Below are 22,067 nucleotides of genomic sequence, written 5' to 3' on the forward strand. Positions count from 1 at the left end.
GCACAAAATGCCAAGTGACCTGTCGGCCTTGGCATTTGGATATCTCAGTTGTACGAGTCTAATTTGGGGCAGGCCCTATTTGGGCGAACCACTTGTGTGTAACTTGTGATTAAGTTAAATGTAACTTGCAACTAATGGAGACTCATATGTAACATGTAATATATAGGTCTGACCCTATCCTTGGCGCCAAAAGTATATGGCCAACTCGAGATATATTAGGAAGTATTGATTCATATATATGCAAGGTCATGATCGCATCAATAGCAATGAATTCAATAACATGAAGGACATGTAGTGTGCTCAGGGGTGACAATAAGAGCTTATCGTCTATGGTTGGGAAGGCAATAGATCTGATGTTTGCCTATGGTTAACGAGCACTACCATAAAATCAACATGGTATCAGAGCGGGTTCCTTCTATAGAGCCTAACCACTTGAAGGTAAATCATATGCTTCTACGGGAGTTCAATCAAAATAATTTGCAGACGAAAAAACAATGGCAAAAGAAGAAGGAAAATTTGATGATCTGGCGAAGGAGAAAACCATAGCGTAGGCCTGGTATAACCTGCACAATTCCAGATCGAAGTCCAAAGGCAAAATATGGGACTGTGACAATGCCCTTTACGACTCCTTTGAATTGCGATCCTTTTTTTTTCAGCTGAATAGAGCATTGCCGGTGGTCTCGAGGTCGAGTCCCCGCAGCGCTCCTGTGCAACGAGAGGCTTCTGGATGCTTTCGTAGCTTCTCGCTTCGACAAAATTGGAACCTGAATTATGAGAAGCAATCGAAGGAGCAAATTTTGATTCCGAAGGGTAGAAAGGCTTCGTCTTGGTCGCTCAAGAATACGATCACTGGATTTCACTGGAAGAAGTACAGAGTACAGAAAAGTGTTGTCGAACTGGATGATATTGCAACTGAAGGTGGATGTCTGTCGCATTTATGTGGTTGGTCCATCACTTTGTTGTGGAAGGTATTAAAGGCAATTCTTCAGATGATTCTTAAGCTATGCACAGAGCAGATACTGTGGACAGATGATGAGTGATGGTGAGGGCCAAAGGCCACGCAGCCATCACATCATCACTAGGTGTTTCAGTGTGATCAATCCAAGTGAATTGAAATTCCATTGCTGAGCAAAATTATAAAAGATAAGTACTCTTTATGTTTGAATAATGTTCATGAATTTTTTCATTAAGTCATGCTACATCATTGAATAGTGAATCATGTATTGACATTTCCCTTGACTATCATTATCTCTTTGAAATGCTTCCAGGACGAATCAGAGATTGCATTCAAGGAAGGAAGATTGCTTGCAGAGGAAGAATCAGCATTCAGAGGGAGTCTGACATATCGTCAAGAGTAACCTTGGACGAAGAGGTCAGAAGATTGATTTCAACTTCAGAGGGAGCTTGACGCTTCAGCTTTAGAGGAAGCCTAGCATTTCAGTTTCAAAGGGAGCTACGGTATCATGAAGATTTGGTTAATGAGTTCTTCTCTGTGAGGGATAAGTTCGAGGTGCAATCCCTTGTTAATGCATTCTTCTCTGGGAGAAGTTTGAGGTGAAAGCCCTCATTCCACCCTCTGCGAGTAGGTATGGTGGATCCACTCTCTACGAGTATGCATGGTAGAGATGCATTCTCCTCTGGGAGAAGTCTAAAGTTAGAGCCCTCGATCCACCTTCTGCGAGTAGGTATAGGTATGGTGGATCCACCCTCTACGAGTATGCATGGTAGAGATGCATTCTTCTCTGGGAGAAGTCTGAAGTTAGAGCCCTCGATCCACCCTCTGCGAGTAGGCATGGTGGAGATGCATTCTTCTCTGGGAGAAGTCTGAGGTTAAAGCCCTCATTCCACCCTCTGTGAGTAGGCATGGTGGAGCCACCCTCTGCAAGTAGGCATGGTGAGCCCACCCTCTGCGAGTAGGTATGGTGGGTATCATGGAAGAAATTCCATGATGTGCTTGTTCACCCTCTAGGAGTAGCTATGGTGAACGTATTATTCAAGGGAGTAGCCATGGTGGTAGTCACTATGTGACTTGGTTATTTAGAAGGAATCCTCCCTAGCTAAGAGGGAGTGTTGTTGTGTAGCTAGGTCGGATCCCTTCTAGAGCCGACCTAGTGCACAAAATGCCAAGTGGCCTGTCGGCCTTGGCATTTGGATATCTCAATTGTATGAGTCTAATTTGGGGCAGGCCCTATTTGGGCGAACCACTTGTGTGTAACTTGTGATTAAGTTAAATGTAACTTGCAACTAAGGGAGACTCGTATGTAACTTGTAATATATAGGTCTGACCCTATCCTTGGCGCCAAAAGTATATGGCCGACTTGAGATCTATTAGGAGGTATTGATTCATATATATGCAAGGTCATGATTGCATCAATAGCAATGAATTCAATAACATGAAGGACGTGTAGTGTGCTCAGGGGTGACGATAAGAGCTTATCGTCTATGGTTGGGAAGGCAACAGATCTGATGTTTGCCTGTGGTTAACGAGCACTACCATAAAATCAACACTGCATGTTTCGTTGATTTCAGATTGAGCATTCTTTCTTAAGAGTGGATTGTTAGATTGGAAGTTTCTTTGCATTGAGTTTGGCATGTTAACTATGAGGCTACTTTCGCTGCCCCATTTGTTAAGTTTTTCTACTATTATCTTACATTCTCTTGGCCATTTGCTTTCTATTTAATCTTGCTTTACAATTTCTAATTTTCTTGTGCCTTGCCAGCCTTTTATCTTCCAAATCTGATTTGAAATGCTTTCTCATCTATCCTTTGCCCATTGTTTGCCTTTGTTTTTAGCTGCAGTTTTGTCTCTTTTGGCCATTCTCGTTTGCTTGCTACTTCACTTTTATAACTTTTTTCTATTTTGGTTGATGGTTCAAGTTTTCAACCTTGCTTGTCTCCTTTTGTCTCTCTTTTTCCGTTTTGCTGTCAATTATTGATCTTTCTTTCTTGAGAGTGGATTGTTTGATTGGAGTTTTCTTTGTATTGAATTTGGCTTGTTAATTGTGAAGCTACTTTTGCTGCCCCATTTGTTAAAATTTTCTACTATTGTCTTACATTCTCTTTAGTATTTACTTTCTATTTTAATATTGCTTTAAAGTTTCTTGTGCCTTGCCAGCCTTTATAGCTTCCAAATATAATTTGAATTGCTTTCTTGTCTATCCTTTGCCCATCGGTTGCCTTTCGTTTTAGCTGCAGTTTTGTCTCTTTTGGCTATTCTTGTGTTCTTACCACATCACTTTTATAACATTTTTTCTATTTTGGTTGATAGTTCAACCTTGCTTGTCTCCTTTGGTCTCTCTTTGGCTGTGTTGCTGCAAATTTTGTTACTGTATGCTTAGAATCTTTTTTATGGTGTATTTCTCTTGATTTTTTATTTGTCTTTTGCTCCCATTTGACCTTGCATCTCTATTTGCACTCACAATCTTCATTTTTTCCTTCAGCATCATACTACTTTCATTCTTGCTTGTTGCTCATTTTTTTTATCTCTCCTCCTTATTTGCCTTCTTGTTTTGTTTACCTTGTTTGAGTGTTGTTGCTATCAAGCATGCATATTGTATCATTGAGTATTCTTTGATTGCATCTCCTAGTTATTCAATCACCGCCATATTTGCTAGCAAGGACAATATTACTCTATACCTGTTTATCTATACACTAGATAGCAATTTGCTCATTAACCCTTGCAGTTGCAGAGTTAACCATATTTTTACAGCACATGGATCACTCATTTTCTGAAACACTGTATTGCTTGCCAAAAACTTTCTAAAAAGTAAGAGCTAAGACATTACAATTCCAGAGGCTAAAAGCGAGAATTGCAAGGTTAAAATTTGCAAAATTTAATTGTTTTATTTCTGTAATTTTGTTAAGTTTCACTTCATTTTTAATTCATTCAATTACAAGTCTTGTTTGCGTTATTTAGCATCTTTCTATCAACAAGCACGCATTGCACCCATAGTTCATCACACACATGACCCATCTTCAAATCCCTTCATATGATTGAAGTAATTCAGACCCCTTTGTCTTTGGAAATCATGAACAAGACTGCAGAGGTTCTTCTTCAACCACTTCATGCAATCATGGATCAAAGCAACTTCCATGTGGATTCCAATCATGGATCAAAGCAACTTACATGTGGATTCACTCAATTGTGTCACCCTTCCATATCCCGCCTAGCTTCATGTCTGCCAACTAAGCCCTTCTTCTCTACCTTTCTCCTAAGGATGGTCATTGTTAGCCGCCTAGTGAAATATGAATTTTTTTAAGGATTGTATGACAGTTGTGAATTTGACCATTTGGTGAATATTCAATTAAGGTCAAATTGCAGTCATACAAGATCCCCCAAAACTTAGACATGCCAAAAAAAGGGTATGATTGATATTTGTTCACCTATTTGTGTGGCAGACTCTTCCCAAGGACAATTTTAATGAAGCAATTTATATAATTAAGTACAATTTTAATGAAGCATTGTATAATTAAGTACAACTTAAATGAGGATTTGTCTAATTAAATACAAAAAGAGAATATGCAATTAGAATGAAAACAAAATCAAACAAGATTGACATGTAGCTAATGAAAGCAATGTGAACGGAGAGTATTCGAAGGTAGGATGCATCATCATCATCCTAGCCTACTACTGATTTCAAATTTTGAATAGGACCTCTTGGATGTGGAGTTTCCTCTACTTCACAACTGCTGGGGTCAACTATTTCACCAAGTGAGAATTTTTGGAGAAAAAAGAGAAACATTTGGCAAACCAGCAATATATTCTTTTTTATATTATTCAAGAGCTTTAGATTTAAAAAAATAGGAGTTTTACAAAAAGTAGGACAGCGCATAAAGACAGATCCATGAGCTTCTATAAAGCCACTCATCAGAAAGATGAGCACTGATAGTTCCCAACTGGAACAAAATGAGGTTATGCCAAAGAACATCTTGATGAGATCCATGACTGTACACAGTCAAGAGACTTACAAACTGACAGACCTTAGAAAGCAAACTTAAAAGAAGACCATTACAAACAGATATGATAGACATGCATGTTCTAGGACACCCTAATCATAAGATAAACAAAAGCTGGAATTTCAAATTGTTTGCTGATTTCTGCATTTCCCAAGAAAAATGAGATTTCTACTGAGGGTCTGTGACAGTTCCTTATCATTTAGAGACTGAGGGGTAAAGCAGTATTCAGGGCATTCCAGTCCACAGTCTGACATTGTGAGGAAATTCAACAGCCAGTTTATGTGTTGCATCTTTGTAAGTTCTAACATGTTCTGAATGATAGAGTGTTGCTTCTAGGACAAGTCACTTGATAGGATCATATACAACATCAGCTCAAGGGTTTGGAGATGAAGCTGCTAGAATTCGGTGGTTTTTAGCAATTGATGTATGCAAGCTTCCTGTTTTTTATGTAGTTTTGCATTTAGTGTACATTCTCCCAGGAAAGGGGGCTTAATTTTCATAGTTATCAGTTTTTGCAGCAAAATGATGAAAACTACCAGCAAGTTTATTGATGACTCCAATTAAGGCTTCAGGTCCAAATATATAAGGATATTCTTGGTCATGGCTTCCTGCACTCCATTGGAATTCAATGTCATTGAAAACAGGATTAGCAACAATTGCTTGGTTTCTGTGAAACTGAATTTGGTTTGGGTCAATTCTTGGCGAAATAAAGTCAGTATTACATCTAATTCTAAGGATAACAGGGGGATTAGCTGAGGAGATGTGCATGGTGAAGGAAGGAAAAGTTCAACCATGCCAAAATTTATGGTTGAGTGGATGATCAACACTGGCTTCAAATAAGGTGAGAATACAAACGTTTTGCAGCAGAAGAAAATTAGTTCTTACTTGGTTCCTCCCATGGTGTGTAATGTTGGCAAGACTTGAGATAGGTATATTTACATTGTGTCATAAAAATTGCCAAGAATGTGGAGTAGTTATAGTTGAGCACCCTAATGGAGTTCCCAAACAATCATACAATGTCATGGAGTTGAAAGAATACTGTGTAAGCAATTTTCCTGCACTCTATTGCTATAAAGCAAAGGATAAGATTGTGAAAGAGACCAAGTGCATCAAAGTGAACACATGGGTGGAGGACAACAGAAGTTTTATTAGAGCAGAACAGAATTTCAAGGGATGAAGTGTTAAAGAGAAGAGTGAGGATAGTTGTGAGGAGGAAGCCAAGACTTGGCATGGTGAAATAGAACGAGATAAAGCATTCAAAGGGATATGAAGAATTTGTGGTTGTGGAAACAATTCCAAGAAGTTAATTGGAGAAGGTAACGATTAATGTTTAAGTAGGAAGGGGTTTAAAGGATATGGGCAGGGTTTAATTACTAGAATGACCATGAAATGAGGATCTTAATACTGTAGATTTAAAAGGATGATTGTTCTTGTGTAGGGAAACATTAAAGGTATAGGAGAAGTTAGTGAGGTTAAGGCTATGAGATGAGCAGTAGATACCTTTGGAGTATCAATTTAAAGCTGGGATTTAACATAGCTAAACTGGGACCCCGTGTAAAATATGCAATTAGATGTGAAACAATGACATAGCAAATGCAATATTGAATAGGCAAAGAAGATAATAAAGTCCAACCAAAAATATGTTGGCAGAAGAAAAGAATGTAGCAAGTCAGGTTTATTATAAGGAAACTAATTTATGTGGATTTAGAATTACCATGCCTTCAGCCAACTGTTGCAATAAGGAACAATTGAGATGTTTTCTATCTTCTAGGGGGTGCTGCCATCCTGTCTGCTAATGATGAAGAAAAGCTGTGTGTTAATAACATGGGCTGTGATTTCCTAAACCTCCAATTGATTTACATAAACATATCCTTATTTGTTGATCAATGAGACAACTGATATGTGAAGTTGCTGTGCATCTTGTATTGAGATTGTGATTGTAATGTCCCTTCTAGGATAGTTCTAAATTTTGCTTTAAAACAATAATCCTTACTCAAAATGGTAATGGCTTTGTCAAAAATTATGAATTTATTATAATATTCAGATCCATAATTCATGCATAATTCTGCAAAGCAATCATATCTTGAAATTCTTTGGAAATGCTTTCAAAACTGCTAAATCGGAGGGTTTTGTCCCTAACTCAGCAGTGACAAGATTAAAGGTTTTCATCCTTAACTTGCCAAGAGTATTTAAGGGTTTTTGTCCTCCTTGATCAAGATTTGGGTTTTCATCCAAAACTTGATAAGAGAAATAAGGGTTTTACTTTTCATCCTTCAATCTCTTATGAACTTTGGAGGGGTTTTGTCCTCCTTATTTGCAAGTCGCTTCCTCAAATTCAACATTGAATGCTTGATTGATTGATTGATTGATTGCTGATTGCTTGATTGATCTTTGCTGATAAATTGATTGCTTGATTCCTTATGGCTTGATTTGTTAATCTGATTTTCTGTCTTCTCTTCAAGAAATGATTTCCCTTTTATATCCAATCCTTGCAAGAGTCGTAGCCTTTTCAAACAGTCTCTGCCCTTGGTAAATTATTATTTAATTCACAACCTTTCAATCGCTGCCCTTAAAATTCTTCGTTTAATTTTAATTAAATTCTGTTATTCTAGGAATCGATGCTACCTTTATTAACTCCTCATCACTTAGAACAATATTCATAAGGGCTATGATCTGTGTTTTATTAAAGCTGCAATCTGGTACTTGGTGGGGGCATGACAGCAATTGTCTCAGCAAATCTGTTTTAAAAATTGTGAGATCATTGGATTTTGGAATACTGATTTAGGTCACTGGCTCCTTGGATTTTGTGTTTCACCAACTCAATAATATTGGAGCAGTTTGCATGGGAAACTTTCTATTTCTGAGTAGATTTGCATTTGGCTTTTCTTGATTAGAAATGACAGCTTTATTGGTAAGTGTTAATTTTTGGAGATCAGATTTTAATTTCAACATTATTTGCCAATGAATTGGATTCTTCCTTATAGGATATACTGTTCAAATTATAAGTTCAATCTGCCTTAATGATGATCTTCTGGTATACAGATTAATCACAGCACAAGAGAAGGAATTCAATCTGATTGATTAATGTGTATAACAGACTGGAAGATGATATGCTTCAAACTGAATGATGATTGTGAAAAACAATGACAGAAAACCCGAACTGTTGTTGATGCTGGGCATTTCGAATATGTAGATGAGGGACTGAGATGTCATTCTGCTATCTTCTGCACTAATCGATATAAACATGGAGGGGGAGATCGAACTGATATATATAACATGATATCTAATCCAAATGACATGACTCTCTCAACCAACACGACTCTCCCTAAGATCAGATAGACATGATCGAATAGACATGAACACGTCTAAAAGGCAAGTTAGATAAAACGATTTAACATTGAATCGATTCATATAATAATTGATTCATAAACTAATCATCACGTAGAATCAATTCATATAATAATCGTTTCATAAACTAATCTTAAGTAGAATCGATTCTTATATTAATCAATTCATAACTAATCATATTATCAATCGAATCATATATAAGTCAATTCATATTCAATTATTTTATTATAATAATATATAGTTAATTTGTAGACTAAGTTGTCTAAGGCCGATTAGGCCAATTAGACAACTTAGTAGACTCAGTAAGGTCAGTAGATTACTGACCAACGCTATTCTTCAACACTCCCTCTTAGCTAGGGAGGAATTCTACTCAAGATCTGAGTCACATAGGTATCACCTCACTGGGATAACAACCAGCATGGAATATCCATAGGCATTACCTTATGTGATGTCCAACATTATGGCTTATCCACGGATATCACCTCATGTGATATCCACCATAAATATCTCCTCAAGTAATATCCACCATTATGGCTTATCCATAGACATCACTTCACATGATATCCACCATTATGGTATATCCATAGACATCACCTTATGAGATATTAATCATTATGGCATATCCATAGACATCACCTCACGTGACATCCACCATTATGGTTTATACATAGATATTTCCTCATGTAATATCTACCATTATGGCATGTCCACAGATATCACCTCACAAGATATCAACCATTATAGCATATCCATAGATATCACTTCACATGATATCCACCAGTATGGTTTATCCATAGATATCTCCTCATGTAACATCCACAATAATGGTATGATGTACAAGTGTTCAACATTGTGAGTTCATCACCTCACAATGATATTCACCATGGCTCATCCAAAGGGTAAACACACAAGTACAAGAAAAATCACCACGGATTCTCTCATGTGATGTTTGTCATGGCATCACACACATGACATCTACCATGAACCATATCAGAGGGTGTAGATAAGGGCTTTCACCTTAAGTCTCTCTCAAAGAGAAATGCAATAACAAGAGTTTACACTTTAAACATCTTATAAAGAGAAGAATACAATAGTACAAAAAAATATAAACAAATCAATATTACAATAGTACAAAAATAGATTCAATCTCAACTAAGACTTTATTCTGAAGAGAGGCAGTGAGAATGTTTGTCGTTTGCTCATTAGTACTAATGTATCTTAACTAAATAACATACCTTTCCACCATGTCTCTAACATAGTGATACTTGATCTCCACATGCTTTGACCTTTCATGAAATACAAGGTTGGAGTCTGCATCACTCTTGGTGTATTTCAAGCTCACCCAGTATTCATCTGTCTAGGAATATCATGACTTAGGAGTCAACATAAAGGCCTTCCAGCCTACATAAATGGGACTCCATCTCATGAATCATAGTCCTTTGACTGATCACTAGAGAAACCATCTTGACATGGTCCACTCCCTCTACACCAATATAACCAAGACCCTTGGATATCAATAGAAGCACATCCTCTTAGCTGCTCCCTCTGTCACGGAAGCATCCCCTGCTCACATGGTCCCAATCATGGAAGATATCTTGCTTTAGGAGACTCTCATCATCTGGTATGATCCTCATATGGTTAGAAGTGCTAGATCCAAAACCACCATAGATCTACTGTCATAAGATCAAGCCTTGGGCAGGAATATGATCATCCTGAGATTTAGAACAAAATCCCCTTTCAGTATGCTCCCTCTCACTAAGAGAGCCCTCTTGTCTCAACTTGGCTTTGTAACCCTAGATGCTATCATTACCAGCACAAGTGCCTCTATGGCTTTCACAAGTGAACTGTTGCACCTCTGCAAGTAGATATTTGTTTTATATATAAAAAAAATGGAAATGCAAAATCTTAGAATCTCCACTAAAGTCCTCTGCATATTCCTCCTAAATTCCAATCTCTTCATCACAAATAGAACTTCAAAACTGTGATTCTAAAGATGTCCTAAATGTAAGGGACAAATTTCTCATAGCAAATTGAGGAAATTTAAAACACAAGATATCCAAATGCAGCTAGTCATAAGTGAACATCTACTGACAAAGTTGTTTCACAAATAACACGAATAATGTAATTGCATGAATTAAAAAAACTACATATTAAATTCATGAACATTATTCAATCAAAAAGAAAACTTATCTCTTTCAAATCAGAAAATGAATCCATCTGAATCCTTTTGTGGAATAGTCTCACCAACATCCGCAATGGAAGCTTGAGGCATAGACCTGGTTGGACATTTCATTGCGTAGTGACCATATTTGTCACATCTAAAGCATTGGATTTCTGAAATGTCCTTCCTTCTTTTGTGTGTGGGAGCACCATTTGATTCCTCGTCTTTCTTTCTTTTGAAGTGTCCTTTCTTACCCTTCTTCTTTGAGAAGCGCGCAGCAAGAACATGAATATCTTCATTTGTGGAGCTTTGGCCAATACCTCTTGTAGCCAATCTTGACTCTTCTTGAATGCAATCTGTCTTCAATCGATCAAACTTAGGGAGTTTTGATCTTGCGCTTATCCCTTGAATAAATTACTCCCATGATGAAGGAAGACCATTAAGAGCCAACATGGTTAATTCTTTGCTATTTATGGTGTGTCCAATGGTAGAGAGATGATCTCTTAATTTGGTAATCCTCATGAAGAAAGACATGATGGATTCTCCTTTCGTCATCTTGATGTGGTGAAGTTGTTGCTTCAGTGCGAGAGCTCGACTCATGTTGTTGATCTCATACATCTCCTCTAATGTTTTGAACATGTCACATGCCTTCGTCATCTTGGAGATGATTGGCACAATGTGATCTTTCACGGAGTCAACCAACATTTTCATTGCTTTGTTGTTCTTTCTCTTCCATTGAAGCTTCTCATCCTCTTCCTTTGGTTCCGGTACCGCATCCTTCACGAATTCGTCTAATTCGATTTCCCCCAAAGCAAGCATGATTCTAAACTTCCAAGATACGAAGTTTAATGCTCCTTCAAGTCTGTCCTCAACTCTAATTCCATTCACCATCTTGACGTTGATAGAAATAGATGAACTTGAAGACAATAATAGAAGATAATCTTGCTTATATCAATCTGATCTGATCTTTGTTCAATCCTGCTCTGATACCATGTTAATTTTTGGAGATCAGATTTTAATTTCAAAATTATTTGCCAATGAATTGGATTCTTCCTTATAGGATATACTGTTCAGATTATAAGTTCAATCTGCCTTAATGATCTTCTGGTATACAGATTAATCACAGCACAAGAGAAGGAATTCAATCTGAATGATTAATGTGTATAACAGACTGGAAGATGAAACGCTTCAAACTGAATGATGATTGTGAAAAACAATGACAGAAAACCCGAACTGTTGTTGATGCTGGGCAATTTGAATATGTAGATGAGGGACTGAAATGTTATTCTGCTATCTTCTGCACTAATCGATATATACATGGAAGGAGAGATCGAACTGATATATATAACATGATATCTAATCAAAATGACATGACTCTCTCAACCAACACGACTCTCCCTAAGATCAGATAGACATGAACACGTCTAAAAGGCAAGTTAGATAAAACGATTTAACATTGAATCGATTCATATAATAATTGATTTATAAACTAATCATCATGTAGAATCAATTCATATAATAATCGTTTCAGAAACTAATCTTAAGTAGAATTGATTCTTATATTAATTGATTCATAACTAATCATATTATCAATCGAATCATATATAAGTCAATTCTTACTCAATTATTTTATTATAACAATATAGAGTTAATTTGTAAACTAAGTTGTCTAAGGCTGATTAGGCCAATTAGACAACTTAGTAGACTCAGTCAGATCAGTAGATTACTGACCGACGCTATTCTTCAACAGTAAGGTGATCTGCCATTGTTTGTATTGCACTTTAGCATGTATAATTTAAAATGCCTTCGACGGGTTCAGATTCTTGTGAATTTGGACAATGATTTTCTTCTTCCAGTTGAAATTTGTTCTTGTAAATTGTGGTAATGTGTGGGACCCTGTGCTTATAATGTATTTGCCCTTGGACAAAGTCAATGATTAGCCAAGTATCCCCTTAAATGTAGAAATTGTTGACATTGTGTTCAATTGCTAACTGAATTCCTGTATGGAGTGCCATGATTTCTGCCCAAAAGTTTGTGTGGATTCCTATCAACTGCTCTCACAGAGTTGGGGAGAGCCAAGGCTGTCTCTAATGATTTCCCTATTCCTGCTTCCCAGTGTTCCACGGATGTTGGGAACGAGGAGACGCGGGGACACGGGGACGGGCTTCAGGAACGAGGGGATAAAGAGAAAAAGTTTTGGGGACGGGTTTCGGGGACGGGGGGACTTGGGCCTGAGAGGGAGAAACGCGTTTCCGTGGAACACTGCTGCTTCCCCTAGATTGTATATAAATGTTCCATCAGAATTAGTTTGAAGCAGCCCAGCTAAAGAGAAGTTCTTAATTCCTTGAATTTATTGTGAACCAGTGACGTTTGCAGTGAAAAGGCATATACCATTTTGGTCTATGCTGCAGTCTTCCATAATATGAAAAAGATGATACTGCAAGATTTAGAAAAACAGCATATAGCCCAAAACAGATTTTTTTTGTTTTTGGTATGGTCTCCGATAAACCATTATGTTGTTCAGAGACATTTTTTTTACTTGAGCTATGAAGATGCCCTACCTATGACCACAACTTATAGTATTGGCACATGCCTAAGTATTCAGAGAGATCAGATAGGTGGCATGTTTTGCCAAAGATGTAAAGTTTGGACTCGATACTCCTACAGTATGTCATGCCTTGATCTACTGACTTCCCAACAGAATGACAAGTGCTGAGAAGTGCTGGGGATTATAAAACCATTTCATCTTCAAAAAGAGATAAGTTCTGCTATTCATAATGAAGTCTATTAACAAACTAAGTTATTGTACGTTGAGTGTTTGTTGCAAAATTGCAAATCATTAATGCAACTAAAAAACTATGTTGAAACATGGTAATTTGCAAATATGGTTTGCAAAATGAAACCAAGTTTGAAAAGAGTCAATGTAATTGGAGCGTCTATAGGCTATCAGAGCAAAACATAATGTCTATCTAGCAAGTTGCAATATTGAGTGAAGCAAAACCAGAGGAAGGAACATCAATGACCAAACTGAGGCTGATAACCAAAACAATGGAAGCCTCAATCACCACAAATTCAGGACCAATTTCCACCCTATGAATGGAAAATTATTTACACTAGTCAGAATAAAGTACCTTTTCATGTGTAGGAGCATTATAAGTCCATATTTCTAGCTTGACCTGGGAAAGAAAACTGACTAAAATAGTCTTTTTGATTGTTTAGCTACTTGTGCATGAAGTCCTATTTCGCTTATTCTTTCCTTACCGTGATGGGATACTTAACTAGCTTTGTCCTAGTGCTACTTTGGAATTCGGATCCAAACTGAGAGAGCTGCTGATGAAATACAATAACATAAAATGCATAATGTTTAGAGAAACTCCCAATTTACAAATTGAATCAGATGACAGCTCTATATCTTGCCATTTTCTGAAACAGTTCAACAATCATTGAAGAAATCCTAGTTTATACATAATGATTCTGAACCGCTGCCAGAAAAGTAATAAGACATATTATGGTAGCAGATGCCAAAGTTGCATTCGAATTGACAGAATTCTTATGAACAGAAAACCAAGTTTAATATCTCTAACATTAAAAGATATCAATTTCCATGTAAATGGTTTAAACAGGCAACGTACATTTCATAGAATTCCAGATTCAGATTTGTTGATAATTCCATTGTTGAGATTCCGGACAGCTCAATCTCAAAATTGCATTGGTGACAAAGCTTCCCAAAACTAATGAGAAGCATAATGACCCAGTTGATCCAGAAAACATCCGATATCATCAAAGTGACAGTTTTGGACAGAAAATTTATATATTTTAATGAATCAGTTTTTGGGGGATTTTTTGTATTTTTTGTATTTTACTATTTTGCATTTTTTGGGCCCTCTGAAGTAGAATTTAGCAATGTGACCATCTATGGTCCAACTCAGATTGATTAGTTAATGACAAAGTTGCATGGACACGGATACGGTATCGGATACGGATACGGCTATTTTTTAAGACCCCCAATATGGATACGGCTGGATACGTCATTCATAAAAAACACATACACATATATTTAACACAATTTTCTAAGTTATTTGAGGAGATTTTCATTACTTCAAAAGCAATATAGACACATAATTGCTACATAAATAATGATAAGTTGATTTGACATTTTACAATATGCAAAAATAGTAGAGTTGCATTGGAAGATAACCCAAAAAATGGGTCACTGAAATAGAAAATCATTTCATTTGTCTTTCTCATTTGGTGTAGGTTTTGTTGCTATCAATTTTTTTTTTAAATGCATGAATGAAGTTTTTTAAAATTAAATTTAGGAAGATTTACGTCAAATTTTAAAAAAAATCAAATCACATTAGGATCTAGCATGGTTGGAAATCAAGGATTTTTGGGCATTGTATCGGATACGTATCCATGTCGGAAACGGGAACGGATACGGGGATACACATTCCCAGGGAGGGACAAAGGAGTTTCCGACAACTCTGGTTCATGACCTAAACTTTCCTGCATAAATACGAAATTTGAATTTTGAGTAAAGGCTAAGTGTATTGACCCCAACAAGTAAGGACTAAAATTGAACAAGTCCAACAAACATTTTCAGTTTTTAACTTTTTTTGATAAGTTTATCCTTATCTAATTGTCCATTTCAACTTCCTTATCATAGGTCACTAACATGTGTGGTGACTCTTCAGTTCTCACCAAGAATCATAATTTATTATTTTCAATAAAAGATTTTATATCTTATACTCTAAAATTATAGAGTAGTTGAATTTGAAGTGTGTAAGCATTGTAAAAGGCATACATATCTCCTATGAAGCTTGCCCATTTTGCGTAACGTCTCAGTCAATATAAGAATTTATTTTATTCAGCTATTCAGTAATTGTTAATCTTGTTTTGTTTGAGTTTTCTCAAGTGCTGTTTATAATAAATTAATTTTTCAACTAGTGTTTTGTCCTCTGAATTACTAGTCTGTTCAGAACACCAATTCTAGTAAAATAAAAATCTGATTGAAACAATAACTAACACAAGTGTCAAACAGACACAAACTCTCAACTTCAAGAAAAAAAATCGAATAAGATTTCATCAAGAAATGAGAATGAAAGACCATGTTGTAACATTGAAAAGGAAAAGAAAAGAACTTATGTTCCTGTTCAAAAAATCATCGTACCTGTTTGGTGGTGAATTCCTAAGCTTGTACAAGAGAGCACCGAGTACTTCTGCCTGTTAATGGATACCATGGGGGTGAAATGAGAATTTCAACATTATACTATTTTAAACAATTGTTGAACACTCAATAGAACCCACTTCAAAAAAAAGAATCAATAAAAATTCAGCTGTCAACCAATATATAAAGTAAAGAAAAAATGTTTCTTTGATTGAGAACAGTCTGAACATATCACAACTTTTCCACATTTTAATCAATTATGACCAATAATTGCCCAAACCATAGTATCCAATATGCGGAGACTGTGTTTTACAGTATACACACTCTACACTCTAACAACATAATATGCTTTCTACAATGTTCTAAACATAATGGATCTCCAAGAAACCAGAATCGGTAAAAGAACAAAAAAGAAACGGAATGTATTAACATGTCAAAATCTTCTGTTAACATGAGCTTAACCTTAAAAATCATGTAGAAAAAGCTGTCCCAAATTGGAGCTGGACTGTAAAAGGCTGCAGATTGAATATCTGCTACTGCATCCATCTCCTCCTTTTCTGTTGTTAAAAGCCTCACTCTCCATCCATAGTCACTTACCAAATACTTTAATTCCTTCTCTTCTACAGCTGATGTTGAAGCCCTAGCTTCTTGTAATCCTTTTCTTATTCCAACGGTCACATTTCTAGCATAATGCTTCAATGATCCCTGTTTACTTCTGTTTGCGGTTGACCCAGAAAAGCTTATTATAGAATTTCTTACTAAGGGTGAGAAATCACTCTTGTTGAACACTTTAACCGGTCTCAGTAATGTTTTGACGCTCTTTAAACTCCAAAAATGCAGGCTACTTAAATGTTGAAAATCAGTGGGAATTGATAAAAAATTCCTATCTCTATTCAACGAGTCACCCAGTCGTACTTGTGTCGTAAAGGCGTGGCTTACTTTCATTTGGACCATGTTAATCATATTGATCAGCTTTCAATAACAAGGCTATACAGATTCATAAAACGAGTACAACAGATGACCAAGCCCAAGTACCTCGAATGAAAATGTGGGACATTTAAATACTAGCCATAGGTAAGTGGTTTCATACAAAGCAATTCAGCTCTATGACCGACAGCAATTCAAAGTCAGACTGAATTCGTGCTTTTAATGTAATTTATACTTCTGTAACTGACAAAGAAGACAATTCCTGTAACCTAAGGGCTCCTTAAGAGAACAAATTAATTAATAAGAGCAAATCATGACAGAACAGAGTCTATTAGTTCTTGGAACACTTATTTCTCCTAAATATACTACAACTTCCTTTATGTATGTAGCGAGCTCTTCCAAAAACCGATGATCCAGTTCACTTTACCTGATTCTATATTGAAATGACCTTCACAAAACGGCATTACAGGTTATGCCCTAATTCATCCATTACCAGAAACAGTCCTCCATTGGCCTAATTTTGATTCTTTACAAAAGACTTAAGCTCCTTGAATTCCAATTACCCCTGTATACATGGGTCTGGAAAAAATAAAATGGGGAGTTGCTAAACATTAATCCACCTTATAATTTGAGACTCAAGTAGAATAGAAACGATATGATTATGTGCATAGCACACAGGAACTCAGGCTATCCCATCATAACTTGTGCAGCATTTTCAAGACTCAAAACAGGTAAATAATTTACAGAAAACAGAAGATAAGGCGGTCTGGGCAGCATGACAATGAGAAAACACAAAAAAATGCTACTTATCCGAACCTGAATCAGAAGCTTGCAAATTCTATATTTAACTTATCTGCTTAAAAATTCAATGTTGGAATGATAGAAGATTAAGCACATTTTATCTGCTTGGCAATGCCTGGGGCTGGGACGAGGCCAACTCTCCTCCACAAGCCTTCTCGATGATCTTAGACCTCGATTGCTACTTCAAAATACACCATAATAATCAGTTCCAATTATTTTTTAATAATTAATCATCCTAAATTCCTTAATCAGCCTATATCAAGAGTGGACAGTAGAGAGAGGAGGATGGCAGATTTAAATAGGGTAAAAGCACTCATAATGCTAGGTTTTATTTTTATTGGAAAGTTATGTTGAATTTTTTTAAATTAAATTTTAAAAAGCATAAAAGATAGTTTGCAATAAAAATAAACTCAACCGTTTTAAATGGTGGTAATTAAAAATTGTGTTAAATAGCGGCAATCAAAAAATTATGTTACATATTATGGGTCATTAAGAGTCAAAAGGGAATATAGAGTAGAGAATGAATATCAAGTGGTGACGTCAAAAGGAGGTGATTAATATAGTTGAGGCAAAGATTTTTTTAAAAGACTCACGAGAGAAGGGTTAAAATTTTGCAACGAACCTTGAGCAATGGTATTTGGAAAGGCCAAAGAAGCTAGAAGATGTTCATATAGGAAAGTTATCTTTGCATTCATATGTCCAATTTTGTCAAAAGCAACAACAAAATTTAAGAGAAATCTAATATCATTTTTTCATATACATATAAAAATTATTGCAGGGAGGATGACCCCACAACGCAATGGTTAACTTTGAGCCTCCTACATGGGAGGTGTTGGGTTCGAGTCTACTCGATTGGTTCTTAGCTCCAACAAAAAGCTAAAATTGTCACTTTTGTTGTGGCTTATCAAAACAAAAACAAAAAATATTGCAGGAAGACAATTATTTTAAAGTTGAAGACTGGGCAAAGAGACATTGTAGCCACTACAATCAAAATTTGAAGTTAATTAAAGTAGTTTTGAAAGAGTTATTATTAACTTAGGTTTTTAACCAAATTTACTCTTAAGGTGACAAAGCAATGACATATTTTCATATTTTGACTTCGTTTGAATAAGTTACTATCAAAACTATTTGGTGGCATCATAATAAGGTAATAGATTATAGGTTGAAGTGAGAATTCCTATCACTAGGAAAAATCCTAACAAAGAGGATGTAGACTTAGAGTTTAGATTAAGGGAGACTTCAGATGTGATGTTGTCGTCATTTGATGACAAATTGCATTATCTAGAAGTTGGTATGTAGAATATGCAATCTAAAATAAAAGATAAATAGCTCGTATTAAGTTTGAAGTGAAAGGAGTAATGGATAGCATCAAATATAAATTAATATTTTATCTCCAAGACTGTACCCAAAAGATATCAATCCCATGGCCAAAGTCACAACTATATGTTTCCATCAATCAAGGTGGATGTTTGGATAAGCTAATCTTGATCCAAATGCTAGCACTCACTTTGGATGTTGGAAGGTGTTGTGAAAGGTGGATATGTATAAATTTGATGGTAAGGATCCACTTACTTTAGTAAATGAAAATGGATTATTTTCTTATTTACATCAAATTCCAAGTGGGTACAAGGTGATAGTGAATTCCTTACATTTAGAACTAAAGTAATTCATATGGTATCGGATATGTGCCCAAAGAAAGGAAAAGTTATTAGACTATAAAGAGTTCTAACCCAAACAATGTTACCAAATATTGAAGAAGAGGAAAAAAATTATTTTGGAAGGTAACCCTTCAAACATGCACTGAGAGCTTGTTGTCAAGGGTTATTACAAAGTATGTTATCAAGTCAAATAATTGTGTCATTAAAGAAGCTATAGGGTAAAATGAAGAATTGACACAAAGAATTCATGGTTGATCCATATTAAGGATGCCACTTATTTGAAAAGGAGGACATGATATGCCCTTAACTCATTGATTGTATTGGGATGTGTATGTCTAACTTGTGGCTAACATAACCCTTAATTAAGTTATTAGATCATCAATACAATTTCATATAAGTAGCTAGGTTATCTTAGATGGCATCCATGGCATAAGGATGGTATATATAGGAGGTATAATGAGTTAGAGTAAATATTGTCTAGTACCTAGTAAAGGTCTTGTACCTTGTAATTTCCTAGTAAGCAGACATATTCACATGTTAAGTTAACTTAGGTTCTAAGTGTCATTCTAGAAGTTAGTTATAATGGGGTTGTGTTCACCTCATTTACTTTTAGTTTTCTAAGAATTTAATGTTTGTATCAAGGTTGTTGGTCATAGTACATCTCACCTTGCCTATATAAGAAAGGCTATTGTACATTTGTAAAATATACATTGATCATCATTTGATCAACATCCCATATCTCAACATTCAATAAAGCTCATTATATTGAATACTCTTTGACTGACTCCTACTAAGTGCAATAGATTGATGCAAAAAACTCAATGCATACGACTCAAGGGACCAGTGAATCCCTTATGAAGTAACATATTTTCTTAAGAAGGTTCATTTAACTACTGACCAAGGACATGACTTCTTAGTGAAGGAACACAAATGAACCATTGAGAGGGGGGTGAATCAGTGGTAATTAAAACTTGAACTTACTTTATAATCAAATCTTTAATAACAAAATTCAAAAAACTATGAGCAAAGATATTAAACATATTTGCACACACATACAAGGCAAACACATAACACAAGATATATGAGGAAAACCCACAGTGGGGAAAAACCTTGGTGATAAATTATGTTGCTAGAGTCTACTGCTCTAATCCAACCTCACGAAGAAAATATTTTGATTAAACATTGATGGGAACCAACCCAAAGGAGCACCAACCCCTGAATTTTATGGGCACCAAACCAAAGGAGCACCAACTCATACAATTACAATGAGTAAAAGTTCAACTACAGTTAAGTACCTTATTACAAATGATTTTGTAACTCATTAATATTCAGATGCTTACTCACAGAATGTTATGCCTGCTCTGCTACTAGGTTATATTGACGTTCTGTTTTCTTTCATCTACAACCCTCTTCAACTTTTTGGCCTATTCATACCTTGAATTGTATCTTTTCTTCACTTCTCTACTTATCTATCCTTTATTCTCTCTGCTACACTCTATTATCTTCCTTTGGATACCTTATTCACTTCCTTGTTCTATCTTCTTCACCTCTTTGTTGTACCTTTCTTTCCTTCTTTGCTCTGCATTCTTAATCCTTTATTTTTCTGTGGTTTGCTTTTTCTTTCAATTGCCTCTTATCTCCTCTTCACCTTCTAATCATTATGCATGTAATCTTTTCAATTGTGTTATGTATGTTTTGGAGTCATGTTATGCTCACGTGTTGAAGTTGCTTCTCTGCACCCCTTATTTTTTTTCTTCACTGCTTTATATCCTACGTTTTTCACACTTCTCTGCACGCTCACAACTCACCTTCATTAATTCGACCACTACATACCTCCACTATCTTCACTTAGTGGTCTTCTACGTACTACCAAGATTTCCCTCCAAAAAAGAGATTCAAAATAATCTTTTTGAGCCACTAAATGGTTTACCTTGTCTCTTCATTCCAGTCTAGTAGTTGTCCATATTAAATGTTGCCTTCCTTATTTACCCAACAATCTTTGCAGTATGGTTTCACTTTGTACACAACCCCCATTTTGAAAATATATTTTCAATTACAATTTTGTTCAGCATTTACTCCATTTCTTATTTTCTATTGTCTGAAAAATCTCCTTTGATATGTGTACTCTTAGCTTCATAGACAAATCAAATATTTTGTCCACATAGCATTCACATGCCACTCAACCACATGGTGGATGGTGGGACCCATCAACATATCCCTGTGCTCACAAATGGTCTGCCTGTAGAAAAAATCCACGTTGGATTCACGGGCGACGTGTTGAGCTGGCATATCCCACAGTCTGACTAACACTATGTGTTATTCACTTGTTGCGGTATCGCAACTCTCTTTGGTCAATGCAGAGAGTTGACCATAAAATAGCAATAGCATTCTCTATGTGTTATGTGCTTCTCCTATCTCATATCGCAGTTTTGTAGCTACCTTTAGTCAATGCAGAGAGTTGACCGCAAAATAGCGATAGCATTCCCTACATGTTATGCGCTTCTCTTTCGCAGTTTCGCAGCTACCCTGGTCAACACCACATGTTGACCCGTGAAGCAACGATAACGATAAACATGGTGTGTTATTCTATCCTTGTAACAGTGTACAACTAACATTGTGTGTTATGCATTACTACAATTGTACTTTTTTGAGTCTTCATTATTTGCCCAATGCCTTTACCACTCTATGGCCTATGTCTTCTTTGTCCAATTGCAATTCCCAATAACACACTCCATGATTTCCTTCTATATTCTCTTTATGTTGACTAAATGCAATTTCATGCTTATTCAACTTTCTCACATACAATGAAATCTGCTCACTTCTGTCAACTTGATACAACACCATCTCAATCGATCTGATCTTCACTCTGGGACACTCATCATCCTACATCTATGTTCAGTGGACGTTGACAACAATGACAATCAAATGCCAACACTTAGATGATGTCATTACTATATGTGTTTCTAAGGGATCCCTAGGTTATCCTTCAATTGCATATATGAAACTAACTAGATTAAAAAATTGAAGAAAAAATAAATAATGTTGGAAT

General features: G+C 36.0%; 1 protein-coding gene across 1 annotated transcript in view; it reads right to left on the reverse strand.

The window, feature by feature from the left end:
• LOC131051528 (GCN5-related N-acetyltransferase 10, chloroplastic) overlaps nucleotides 1–17,445 on the reverse strand; it is a 33,964-nt gene extending 16,519 nt beyond the window's left edge. Inside the window, exons 1-2 of the mRNA XM_057986097.2 lie at nucleotides 16,095–17,445; nucleotides 15,636–15,688 (exon numbers count right to left, since the gene is read on the reverse strand). Coding sequence (XP_057842080.2) covers nucleotides 15,636–15,688; nucleotides 16,095–16,595 — 554 coding nt within the window. The 5' untranslated portion in view covers nucleotides 16,596–17,445. The remainder of the gene's footprint in view (nucleotides 1–15,635; nucleotides 15,689–16,094) is intronic.
• Nucleotides 17,446–22,067: the final 4,622 nt, after the last annotated feature.

The sequence above is a fragment of the Cryptomeria japonica genome, chromosome 3 (genome assembly GCF_030272615.1).
Source record: "Cryptomeria japonica chromosome 3, Sugi_1.0, whole genome shotgun sequence".
NCBI lineage: Eukaryota > Viridiplantae > Streptophyta > Pinopsida > Cupressales > Cupressaceae > Cryptomeria > Cryptomeria japonica.